Raw genomic sequence first — 13,220 nt, 5'->3', positions numbered from 1 at the left:
GTTATTGTTTTTTCGGTTGCGACGGAAATTCACAACTGTTTTCCTTCCCCAAAGATGATGAAAACAGTAAACTTTGAGAAGGCTTTGTTTTTACTGACCAACGGTCACAGCCAAACGTGATGGTTTGTGCTCGCCACTTCAGCTGAGACAGCTTCCTGAACAAGGGTCAGTGTGACGCTGGATTTGCGAAACAGCTGCTTCTCAAACGTGGATCTGTCCCCTCAGTTAAAGCCGTCCATGGAGGCTCGGAGTCACAAGCAGTAAGTGATAATATACGTTAAACCGTGATAGTAACATTATGGAATGTACTGTACGTCTAACTGATGGACGCTAAGCTACCAAGTTAGCGAACCATCATTAGCACTAACAAGTGGCAATAAAATGTTTTCTGTGAAACATACATTCTGTGCCGGTTCATGAAGCCGAAGTTTTACTAAAGGCATAACCCACAAGCAGTGTTGACCTTCTATCACTGTTATATTGTTCATTTTTTGACCAACGGGAAAATGTGTATCTGAAGTACTACTTTACCAACGCTAACGTTAGTGTAACACACTGAAACCAGATGCTGTTGTTTCAGGTGTTATGGGGTTTATTTTGATGCAACTCCCTTATCTGTACTCATTATACATTATAAAACATTATAGATATTTATTTGTATGTAAAATATAATATGACCATTAACCTGTTTTCTTATATTTTATTAGGTCACTCAGCCAAATTTAGAAGTTACACCCTCGTGAGCCTGGAAAGCAACCAAATAATAGATATTCGGCTGGTGCAGGTAAATCTCTTCTGTGAACATAATGTTAATGAGTCATTTATGTTAATAGGATGCATTCTTATACATGTATCCCTTTTTTCTTTGCTACAGAGTAATGAAGTTGGTGGCAGCGACCATATGGAAAAGGAAGGCCTAAGAAGAGCACTTCATCTTCTTGAGTCCAACAATATGGAGGTGGACTACACTGTCACTGACCGCCATACCCAGGTCCAGAAGTACTAGAAGGAACAAATCATCACTCAGTACTATGATGTGTGGCACTTTGAGAAGGGTAAAAACTGTAGTAATTAGTATTACTAAAATTATTGTTACACACATTTTCTACAAACTCATACACAGACATCTCCTTTCAGCTGTTTGGATCAGCGGTGTGTGCAAGAGGCGGAGTGATACAGCGCGTTGCGGAGCCTGCCTGTGTGGAGGAGTATCGAGGAGTACCAAGTGAGTTGGTTAGTTCCAGATAAAGTTCCTATATCAACTTTATCTAGACTGTATACCAGGTGCATGTGCACATAAATTCACTGAACAGAGTGGTAGGTGGAGACAGTCATGTCATTTCCTTGTGTTGCAATTTAATTTTGTTGAGAGACATACAGTATTTACAGTCATCTGAAGTGACATCTGAGAAGGAAAGGAAAACGTATATATTTTAGGCTACTTCACATACAATAAATGCATCTGAATAATATGTTTTTCCATCTCTCCTGAGTGACCCAGAAGCTCCTGAAAGATCAGTGTTGTGCAGCGACTAACTCGTAGTTTTGAGATGAGAACCAGAGATTTCCATGACACCTGTAGAGCGATGCAGGTGGAAGCCCCCTGGATGGTGGATTATCTGACTGGCAGACCACAGTACGTGTGATTACAGTTTAGTCTACATTAGTGAGTTCATTTGGGTCTTTTTCAACTTGTAGAATCAATTAGCCTACAGGCATATCGTAGGTAAACAACAATATATACAAATGATTTAAACATAAAGAAACAAGAAACAATAATTATTTTCTTTTTTCCCCTATAGAAAAACAAATATACCTGGAGGAGCGTAAGAAAGAACAGAACAGACCTGAGGCAGCAACACACAGTGGTCAACACAACTTCATACATCGATACACTGAAGCCTCAGTAATAACACAGGAAACACATAGAAAAAGACTAAAGCTTCACATAATGTGGACGTAAACATGGAAACCAGAAGGTGTTTCAGCACGTGCACCAGGTGATCAGCTCCTGTTGGACCGATGGACGCCATCTTGGATCCAGCATCCAGTTCATATCATAAGTGTCTGAAAGTCCAGAGACAGTGAGGACTCTGTCAGGTCCAGAGGACACGAGGACGACGGAGGACTGGACTCTGTCTCACACACTTGTCTCATTTAGTCACTTGACTGCCACCTGTAGAAGAAGAAGAAGAAGAGGTGATGAGTGACAGCGATGCAGCTTCCTCTCGATGTGACACTGACACCTGGACGTGTTCACACCAAACCTCTGGACAGATGTTAAAGGTCCCTCTGGTCACTGTGAACTCCTGACTGGTTCAACTAACCACCGGGTCCTCATTTATCAAAAAGGGTGTAAAAGTGCTACTAAAATTTCACATACGGCGAAAAGCCAAAAATGCCATACACCTAAAACATTTACACCCTTTTCAGATCTATCAAACTGTGTGTACGCACAACTCTCCGCAATTTCCATTGATAAATCACAACCGACCAGAGAAAAGTGCCTAAGTGAACATGCCTTATATCCCACCCTCTACACGACCAAACACAACCAGTTGATGATGCAGCGTGCTCTTAATTGTAGGTGTTGACAGGAAGTGGCTCTGGTCCTGACTGTTGCCATGGTCAGGGTTTCCCCCAGTGTATTATAAGCCTGGCCAGGCCTTACTTGCCCCCCCGCCGGGCTAAGCATCGTTTATTATTTTTTTAAAATCAGTTTTTATACTCCATAAACACATGATCAGGTGTCTTTTTCATCACCTGACAACGTCACAACTTCGTCGCGCATAACGGGACACGTCACGGACATCATGCTCATCAGACCGCATCTATGATCAGACCGCTCCTTCACCAGCTGACCAAGAGGAACGCACCGAGTCCACGTAAACGTGAGCCAAGCCGCAGCTCCAGAGGCTCAATCAGCTGCTGTAGCAGCTGTTAGCTGGTAGCTGATAGCCGTTAGCTGTTAGCTGGTAGCACGTCGTCCCCTGCAGCGTCAGAGCTCCGGACTCCTGTGAGCCGCGGGGGCTTTTACCTGGCCTGATGTGAAAATGATCCATTGTTTCATTTTTCAGCTCGTAACGTTTGCGATCACACACGTTTGTTTTCTCTGGTCCAAACAGTAAATCCGTGAGTGTCACGTTTCCATGACGACTGACCGGAAAAAGAGCGTGGTACAGTCATGGATGCATTATACAGTACGTCATGTGTAGCCTCTGTAACGTGACTCCAGATGTAAAAAATCTCGGAGAAAAGAAAAAAAAATCTGAAAAATAACGCTACAGTTCAACAATGGAGACACCAGGCAGTAGTTTTTTAGTTTTTAATGCAAAGAGTTGATGTTATTTATTTAAATATTTTTTTTAGGCTATAATTGTAATTATTATTATTTTTTGTGGTTGATTGAACAGTATTTCAAGAGTGCCTTTCTGTAAGACTCTGCTATAGGTGTTTAAATATGTTACATATGTCTTATAATAACAAATGTTTATGATAATATTTTCAAATTTCCAGTGAACTTTTAACACTGATCTTAAGGCCTTATAGAATCACGCCTTCTAAATGCTACTGCTCCATTAATGAATCTGTTACCTACAGGGCCCTGCCATCAGTCAATGGTCAGGGTCAGGCCCCTGTCACAAAAAAAAAACGCTTGGGCACCGGTGGCCCGCCGATGTGCCACCCTACCACCGGGCTTAACAAGTTTTCTGGGGGAAACCCTGCATGGTAATGAGTGATGGAGCCCATCATGATGCTCGTCACCTTCACACAGGAACATGAGTGTGAGCTGCTGCTCTGGGATCTGATCTCAGAGCAGATCACTGTGTCGTCAGCTTCACTTCCTGTCCACACCAACACAGCTCCGCTCCCACAGTCTCCTCAACACACACTCTGATTGGCTGATGCTCTCTGTCTGTCCAATCCTGAGCCTGTTTCCATTATCCTCCCACAGCTTCACTGTGGAGGTGGAGGTTCTCAGGAGACACAGAATCCATGTTCTCACTTTACTACAAAGCTATCTCAAGGAAATTTAAACGCAACTGGACTTGGTTATTTGTCTAGGAAGACGTTTCACCTCTCATCCAAGAGGCTTCATCAGTTCCTGTTCGTGAACATAACTTGAGATAACTATGACCTGGACAAATGAGAATATTCACAGGCTTTACTACAAAACAGCTGAGAGCAGCACAGACTGTCTCAGCCCCCTTACTGACCTCAGAGTCTCGAGTTGACAGTCGGGACTCTCCAGAAAACCACTCAGATCCTTCACTCCTGAATCCTGCAGGTTGTTGTTGCTCAGGTCCAGGTGTCTCAGGTGGGAGGGGTTGGACTTCAGAGCTGAGACCAGAGAAGAACAGCTGTTCTCTGACAAACTGCAGCCCCTCAATCTGAATAAAGAATAAAATAAGATATGACGATTGATAAGTTACCGTTACAGTTACCGGGCTCCTTTACTGTGGAACCAGCTCTCTCCATGGGTCAAAGAGGCAGACACTCTAACTACATTTAAGTCTAGACTTAAGACCTTCCTTTATGACAGGGCTTTTAGTTAGGGCTGGTTCAGGTAGCTCTGAACCATTTTATAGCTAAGCTGCTATAGGCTTAGACTGCTGGGGGACACATCTGGTTACACAGAGCCCTCTCCTTTCCTCTCCTCCGCTCTCCTCTCCTCTCCTCTCCTTTCTGCACATTTTGAACTGTCATTATCATTATCTGTTGTACTTTGTAGTTTGGCCTTGGTGTCTCCGTCTCGCACTCTCTCTGTGTTTCCGCAGATCCACCGGAGCTCCATCTCTCTGCACCAGCCGCCGCCTGCATCGCCCCCCCTCCCGCCCTTTCCCCTGCTGTTAGACCGGCCTGCCCTCCCTGCCATCCAGTCCTCCCCATTAAGCTGGCCAGCTCTCCCCGCCCCCCCCCCCCCCCACCACCAGAAGCTGCTCTCATCAACTCTTGTTAACATTTCCATGTTTCCCACATTCTGTGTCACAAACTATAAACTGTTTTCTTGTCTGTAACAACATCTATTGCACATCTGAGGGATCCCTCCTCTGTTGCTCACCCTGAGGTTTCTCCAATTTTTCCCTGTTAAAGGGTTTTCCATGGAGTTTTTCCTCAGTGGATGTGAGGGTCTAAGGGCAGAGGATGTTGCTGTGATGCCATGTAAAGCCCTTAGAGACAAACTGTTTGTAAAAACGGGCTATACAAATAAAATTGCCTTGCCTTGCCTTGCCTACACATCATCCACATGTCAGCACAGATTCATCAGATGCTGCTGACCTCAGCTCAGTCTGTCAATATACAATCAATATCTGTTGGACTAAACACTGACTACAACTCTCTGATTCAGTGAATCAGAGAGTGAACTGACCTCAGAGTCTCCAGTCTACAGTCTGGACTCTCCAAAAAACCACTCAGATCCTTCACTCCTGAATCCTGCAGGTAGTTCCAGCTCAGGTCCAGGTGTCTCAGATGGGAGGGGTTGGACTTCAGAGCTGAGACCAGAGAAGAACAGCTGATCTCTGACAACCAGCAGAACGCCAATCTGAATAAAGAATAGAAGCAGTGAGTTGAGGACAAAGCTCCTTGTTGACAGCGTTCAGTGTCTCATCATCTGTTCAGAGCTGAAGAAGCTTCAGAAAGAACAAGTTTAGAAAATCAAAGTCCAACAGCTGAAGCAACAGGAAGCAGTTTAAACAGTCACATAGAGAGAAAACAGCTCATTAACTCATTGAGTGCCAACCACGTAATTTCTCGTTTTTCGTTCCCATGCGTTGAGTGCCAAAAACGAGATTTCTCGTTTTTTGCTCTTTTTTTTAAATTATGAAACTAGACACTTTAACACACCTTATGTGTAAATTTGGGGACTCTACGGCGAGCAGAACTGAAATAGATGACGATCAAAAACTCATGACAGCTCATGATCTGGAAGTTTTCATCATAACTCGGCTTTTGCAAACAGAGTTCTGCATGTGGATGCAGCAGCTGCTCCGCTCTCACCCGCGAGGCTCCAGCAGCTCGGAGCAGAAACAGGAAGCTCTCAGCCGACAGTCCCGCCCGGTCTTCATCTGGAGCAACACCGTGTCCTCCCCAAGGTCCTCCCATGGTAAAATGTGATGGTCTCTGGGCCAAAGCAGACCGCTGGCACCGACCCGTACTACCACAGACGGAACGTGACCACCAGTGGGACCGGTGTTCCCGAGCCGCTGTGGCCGACAGACCATCACACTCCTCTGCGAGAGGCTGTGCCATGGCACGGTGCGTCTGTGTTATTGTTGTTTAGTGGCGCCCCCCCCCCCCCCGAAGGTGGTTTTGTGAATAGAACAACAATTGTTGTATATATTTATATTACACGAGCCCTTTGATCCAGAAATGCGAGTGTCAGAAGAGCGACAGACACAAACAGAGCACCTTTCATAAAAGACGCTCTATCTCCTTTTCTAGAAAAAAAGCAGGGATTTTGGTGAAACCCAGCCATGTTTAGCTTGAGTTTTCTCAGGAACGGAGGCACATGGAAACAAACAGTTTGTGGCCATTTGAAGCATAAAGTTTCACCTTTCAAATGAGCTACAGTATGTGTTGGTGGCAATAATATAGAATACACTGTGGCTCTACATAAATCGTCAAAAATGGTCTAAATTGCCGGTACACTTGACTAAAACTTTGGAAAGGAGCGCGGCACTCAATGAGTTAATATTCATGAGAAGCTGCTGCTGCTTCAACACAGACGCAGTGACTCCACCTCTTCACCTGTCAGCTCCACCTGTGGCTCCATCCAGACAAACTCATGTTGAGCAGCCACATTGATCAGAGGTTTACTGACCACGCTCAAGTTTTAAAGACAACAAACATGAGAGGCTGAACTCTGTTGACATGACAACAAACATGTGAGGCTGAACTCTGTTGACATGACAACAAACATTAGAGGCTGAACTCTGTTGCCATGACAACAAACATTAGAGACTGAACTCTGTTGCCATGACAACAAACATGAGAGGCTGAACTCTGTTGACATGACAACAAACATGAGAGGCTGAACTCTGTTGCCATGACAACAAACATGAGAGGCTGAACTCTGTTGCCATGACAACAAACATGTGAGGCTGAACAACAAACATACAAATATGTCAAATAAAGCTCAGAGACAAAAACCTGCTGACCAGGGGTCCGTTTCAGAAAGCGAGATTAGTCAGTCCCTCCAGGATTTTCGCGGGCTTTCTTTGTGATTGTTGCGGCCTAAAATGCCTGATTTTGCGGCCACATTTTGAAAAAATTGCGGTGCATGTTGCGATGTTTTAAGCGCTTTTGTTGCGATTAAATTGCGGGAGACAGCGAAAGTTGCAAAAAAAAGTTGCAGTTTTGTTCTGAATAATTAAAAATCAAAGGAAAATTTTGAAATGTCACAAAATAATGTGAGGTCCTGTTATACCAGCAATTTTCCACTTGTAAAGAAAGGCACAGGAAAATTATATAGAGTTGAAAGTTGTTTTACTTTTAATTAAAATGTCTGTTTAAAAATCGTGGTAAAAGAACTGTTTTAAAATGCCAGTAAAACAGTCCAGTCTTTGAATAAAAAGGGGAGGGTGGCTACTCAAGTCCAGGGCCAGGGCCCCCTAGGATGGGGGGAGGGGCACCTGGCCGCCGGCTGCTCCACTCCGGCCCTGCAGTGGCGCACTCACTGGATTCCCCCTCGGCGAGTGCTGCGGGGTTGACACAGGCTCGGGTGGTCAACCAGGACAACTCACACACTCAATACGTTCAACTCAGCTTGTGTTCCTTTATTTATCACTTTGTGCACGTTGTATCAAGTTTCTTGCCGTCAGCCCAGCCACGCTGTTCCTCCGTGGACTCACTTTCAACCACCGCTCCGTCCAGACTCGCACTCTCTGCTGTGTAACTCGCGGAAAGCGCCGACAATTGGTCCAATTTGTGGAAAAGTTGCGGTGATTGTACAAAATTGCAAGATCGCAAAAATTTGCGGGGATTGGCTGAATTTGCGTTAATTGTTGTGATCGCAACATCACGAATTCCTGGAGGGACTGATTAGTGGAAGTATGTTGAGCCTGAGATGAGGGAAACTCAGAGTTTTCGAGCTCAGGCTCAATCAACCCTGAGCTCGGGATTTGACTCAGCGGCCGCGTTCAGACTGCCAGCAAAAATCTGATTTTTAGCCCATCCAGATTGGAACCGGATGACTCTTTTGAAGTCTGAACAGTCCCAAGTCACATGAAATCCGATTTTTGGAAAACGGATCGAAACCACCTCCAGGAGGTAGTTTCAGATCGCATTTGGACAGATGCGTCTCAGTCTGAACAGCTCCAAACACTCAGATCGGTTTTGACTGTCCGTGACGTCACTCTCCGCGGCGCCGTCACTGTGTTACAGGTCCCGTATGGTCCCGTGAGCTCCAGTTAAATATCAATTTCCTTCTTGTTACTTTTCTTTTATGCAAACTACCGTGTTGTCGGCGACAGGAGTGACGGCGACGTCGCGCTCCCAGCTCTGGGGTGCTGGAGTTTCCCGTCTCTGTGGCCACACACACAAACACACACACACCAGTCTCCGGTACACGTACACACGTACACACACACACACCAGGCAGGCTGAGGTTGAAACTAGCGGGGTAGTGCGGCTGCAGCGCCGGACAGATCACTGTGCTGCAGGGAGAGTAGCCGCCGCGTCCGCGAGGCATCGCCTGTCACATGCGGCGTAGCCTCCGCTCCGACGTCGTTGCTACAGCAACTTGTCAGATGGGTCAATAATGTGGCCCAGTCTGAACAGAGCCAAATGCGATTTGGACACTTGCTAAAAACAGTGTGGACAGTCAGCCCTAAAAATCGGATATGAGAAGGAATCAGATTTGAATCAGATTTGAATCAGATTTGCCTGCAGTCTGAACGCGGCCAGAGTTTGTTGAGCCTGCTTCCTGAAACGGACCCCAAGGGGGTATTCCAGAAAGCGGGTTTTGTGAAAACTTCAGTTCCAGGAAGAGAGGTAACTGAAACTCTGGGTCTGTTACTGCGGTAACTGACCCTGTGAACATAACCTGAGGCCTGTACTGCGAAGGAGGCTCAACATGGCCAGGCTTTGTGTTCATGATGCAGCTCAACAAAACCTCAAGCCCCAGTCCGAGTTACCACGGTACTACAAAGGTGGTTATCAACTTGGTTTGTTAAGTCCGGCTCTCAGTTTCATGATCTGTGCGCGTTCACATCAAAGGAGGCATTTGGCGTCATATGATTCTACTTCCGCACGAAATAGAGCGACAACAGGCTGATTTCAGCCAAGAGGAAATAGTGGGTGTTTTAGGTGCTGTAGAAAAAATCTCATATTGTCTCTGTACAAAGACATCAAATGCTATGCTATGGTTGATAAGCTTACAACCCCCCCAAAAGAGATAGCTTCAGAACTCTTTTCCACAGAAAAATGCAATGAATTTGCTTACTTCTTCAATGAAAAAATCAAATCCATAAGGCTAAATATCAACACAAATCAGCAAAATAATACAATGATGCAATCCCTAAAATCACCTAGGAATAAGTCAACGGTAATGTCAGAGTTTAATACAGTTGACCAAAAAACCTTAGAAGAAACAGTTCAGCATCTTAAAGGACAATTCCGGTCGAATTCAACACGGGGGTGTATTTTCATATCATTTTAGGTCTAAAAGAATGAATCTGAAGATTTTCAGTTTAATTGCTCCTGTTTTGCGGTAGTTGCGTCTGTCCCTGCATTGCCACGGCAGCAATGAATGGGAGTGGATGTAAGTTCCGCTGTTTAGGCTGTTTACATCCCTCAAAGCCGCAATTTTTTTCCACAGACAGCATCAGATGGCTACTCAAACATGCACCGAGAAGTTTATTTACTTCAAGCAAGCCGACATGTTTGTAAAAGTCGATCTAATTCAAAGTCTCCCGGAGTCTCGCGCGAGCCCGAAGTTGCAGTGCTGGTGTATTCAGGCGCAGTAGGAGCTACCGCTTGTGTCATAAACACAGGAATATCAACTCTTTACTTGCTTGAAGTGTACATTTTTTTCCACAGACAGCGTCAGATGGCTACTCAAACATGCGCCGAGAAGTTTTTTTTACTTGAAGCAAGTAAAGAGTTGATATTCCTGTGTTTATGACACAACGGTAGCTTTTCCCACTGCACCTGAACACACCGCGCACGGCAACTGGGTCTCGCGCGAGACTCCGGGAGACTTTGAATTAGATCTAGTTTTACAAACATGTCGGCTTGCTTGAAGTAAATAAACTTCTCGGTGCATGTTTGAGTCTCCATCTGACGCTGTCTGTGGAAACAAATTGCGGCTTTGAGGGCTGGAAACAGCCTAAACAGCAGAACTTACATCCACTCCCATTCATTGCTGCCGTGGCGATGCGCGGACAGACGCAACTACCGCAAAACAGGAGCGATTAAACTGAAAATCTTCAGATTCATTCTTTTAGACCTAAAATGATATGAAAATACACCCCCGAGTTGAATTCGACCGGAATTGTCCTTTAAAACATCGACATGTTGTCTTGACACAATACCATCTGACTTTTTTAAAACTATTATAAGCTCTGTCCAAACAGATCTGCAACACATAATAAATTGCTCACTTCAATCAGGCACGTTTCCTAAACCTCTGAAAGTAGCTGCCATCAAGCCACTCTTAAAAAAGAGAACATTGGATACTACCATTTTAACCAATTACAGACCCATCTCAAATCTTCCCTTTATAGCCAAGATCGTTGAGAAAGTGGTTTTTAATCAACTCAGCAACTTCTTGAACTCCAGTGGACTCTTCGACAAATTTCAATCAGGCTTCCGACCTCACCACAGTACAGAAACAGCTCTTATTAGAGTGTTAAATGACATAAGGCTGAACACTGACTCAGGCAAGGTGTCAGTTCTGGTCATGTTGGATCTCAGTGCTGCGTTTGACACTGTGGATCACAGTATACTGCTGGACAGGTTGGAAACCTGGGCAGGACTCAGCGGGACAGTCCTAAAATGGTTCAGGTCCTACTTAGAGGAACGGAGTTATTTTGTGACCATTGGTAGTTATCAATCCGATCGAGTGGCTATGACGTGTGGAGTTCCTCAGGGTCAGTCCTTGGACCCCTTCTGTTTAACCTGTATATGCTGCCTTTGGGTCAAATTCTACAGAACTCTAATGTCAACTATCATAGTTATGCAGATGACACACAGATATATCTTGCACTGTCTCCAGATGACTGCAGTCCAATAGAGTCATTATGTCACTGTTTAGAGCAAGTCAAAAATTGGATGAGCCAAAATTTCCTTCAGTTAAATCAAGAAAAAACTGAGATCATTGTTTTTGGAAATAAAGAGAAGAGGGTTGCCGTCAGTAAACATCTTGAGTCACTGTCTCTAGAAACTAAAGACCAAGTCCGAAACCTTGGCGTGCTGATAGACTCAGATCTGACCTTCAACAGCCATATCAAATCAGTCACCAAATCAGCCTTTTATCAACTTAAGAACATATCCAGAATTAAGGGTTTTATGTCCCAAACTGATCAGGAGAAGCTGATTCATGCTTTTATCTCCAGTAGACTAGACTACTGTAACGGTCTTCTGACTGGTCTCCCCCAAAAAAGCATCAAACAGCTGCAGCTCATTCAGAACGCTGCAGCTCGAGTTTTAACCAGAACAAAGAGATCAGATCACATCACCCCGGTTCTTAAGACCTTACACTGGCTCCCAGTCAGCTACAGAATAGATTTTAAAGTTCTGCTACTGGTTTACAAATCACTGAATCGTTTAGGTCCAGAATACATGAATGACATGTTAGTAGAGTACAAACCCAGTAGAGCTCTGAGATCTACTGACTCAGGTCAGATAGTGGAGCTCAGAGTTCAGACCAGACATGGTGAAGCAGCATTTAGCTGCTATGCTGCACACAAGTGGAACAAACTACCAGCAGAACTGAGATCAGCCCCAACTGTCAGCACTTTTAAATCCAGGTTAAAAACATTTCTCTTTTCACGTGCTTATAGCTGAGAACTTAAAACTTTATCTATTTTCTTTTATTTTACTTTCATTTGCTCTTGCTTTTAACTCTGTTTTCAGTGTTTTGTTTGTTTTTATTCTGTCTTATACTTCCTTTTTTTTTAAATTTTTTTTTAATGTTTTGTCTTTATGTAAAGCACATTGAGTTGCCTTGGTATGAAATGCGCTATATAAATAAAGATGCCTTGCCTTGCCTTGCCTTGCCAAAGACCTTTTTAAATGTGAAAACAGCATAGATTTGCGTTTGGGCAACACTGATATATAACATGCAAAACATCAAAATGAATTTATTCATGGCCACATTAAGTGAAATTATTAATTTAAACCGATTATCTATCTGATTATCTGTCCTGCTGCGAGCGCACAACTTCTTTTAAGTGGTGAGTGACTGTATAGGCAAGGCAAGGCAAGGCAATTTTATTTGTATAGCCCGTTTTTACAAACAGTTTGTCTCAAAGGGCTTCACATGGCATCACAACAACATCCTCTGCCCTTAGACCCTCACATCGATTGAGGAAAAACTCCATAGAAAACCCCTTTAACAGGGAAAAATCGGAGAAACCTCAGGGTGAGCAACAGAGGAGGGATCCCTCACCCAGGACGGACAGACGTGCAATAGATGTTGTTACAGACAAGACGCCTGTCTGTCTGATGCGCGGCCTCCTGCCGTAGTTTGTTTGAGCTGTTGCGGAAATATGGAAACTAACATAAAAACACAATATAACTGAATGGTATTTGGTTCACTGAACATATTCACAACACAAACAACATGGGCTTTCTAAAGGCCGTGATATACTTGCTATAAACTACGCGAGCGCATCATGGCTGCCACGCGTATCCTGCATCCGTTTGATGCGTCGGCTGCGACCAAACGCACATCTCGACGCGAGGTGACGCAGACGGTCACTGTCGGAGCAATGGTGGAAACTTATGAAGAGAGGCTGACAGACTTGGTGCAAAACTCGATGTTTCCAAGCCATTACACAGTGACAGGTGCCTGTCAATATAGTTGGTGACAGATCGGTGGGGCTTCTCACAATTTCCGGTTTATACGTATTTCTGTTGTCTGCCCCAAATGGAGACCACCGGTATTGTGCGTTTTGGCTGTGTAGTGCTGCAACAAGTATATGCACTGACCGGCACAGACGCGACGCGACGTGTACGCATACATTTGGTCAAGCAGCAAGTATATCGAGGCCTTA

The 13,220-nt window shown here is 44.5% G+C and overlaps 1 protein-coding gene across 1 annotated transcript in view; it reads right to left on the bottom strand.

The window, feature by feature from the left end:
* LOC146980631 (uncharacterized) overlaps positions 1-13,220 on the bottom strand; it is a 128,358-nt gene that overhangs the window by 86,370 nt on the left and 28,768 nt on the right. The window contains exons 12-13 of the mRNA XM_085787983.1: positions 5,372-5,545; positions 4,218-4,391 (exon numbers count right to left, since the gene is read on the bottom strand). Coding sequence (XP_085644109.1) covers positions 4,218-4,391; positions 5,372-5,545 — 348 coding nt within the window. The remainder of the gene's footprint in view (positions 1-4,217; positions 4,392-5,371; positions 5,546-13,220) is intronic.

This window comes from Trachurus japonicus, chromosome 9, assembly GCF_045865225.1.
Source record: "Trachurus japonicus isolate A0001 chromosome 9, Traja_1.0".
Classification (NCBI taxonomy): domain Eukaryota; kingdom Metazoa; phylum Chordata; class Actinopteri; order Carangiformes; family Carangidae; genus Trachurus; species Trachurus japonicus.
Note: the sequence above shows the minus strand (reverse complement) of the source record. Positions and strands in the feature narration are given on the sequence as shown.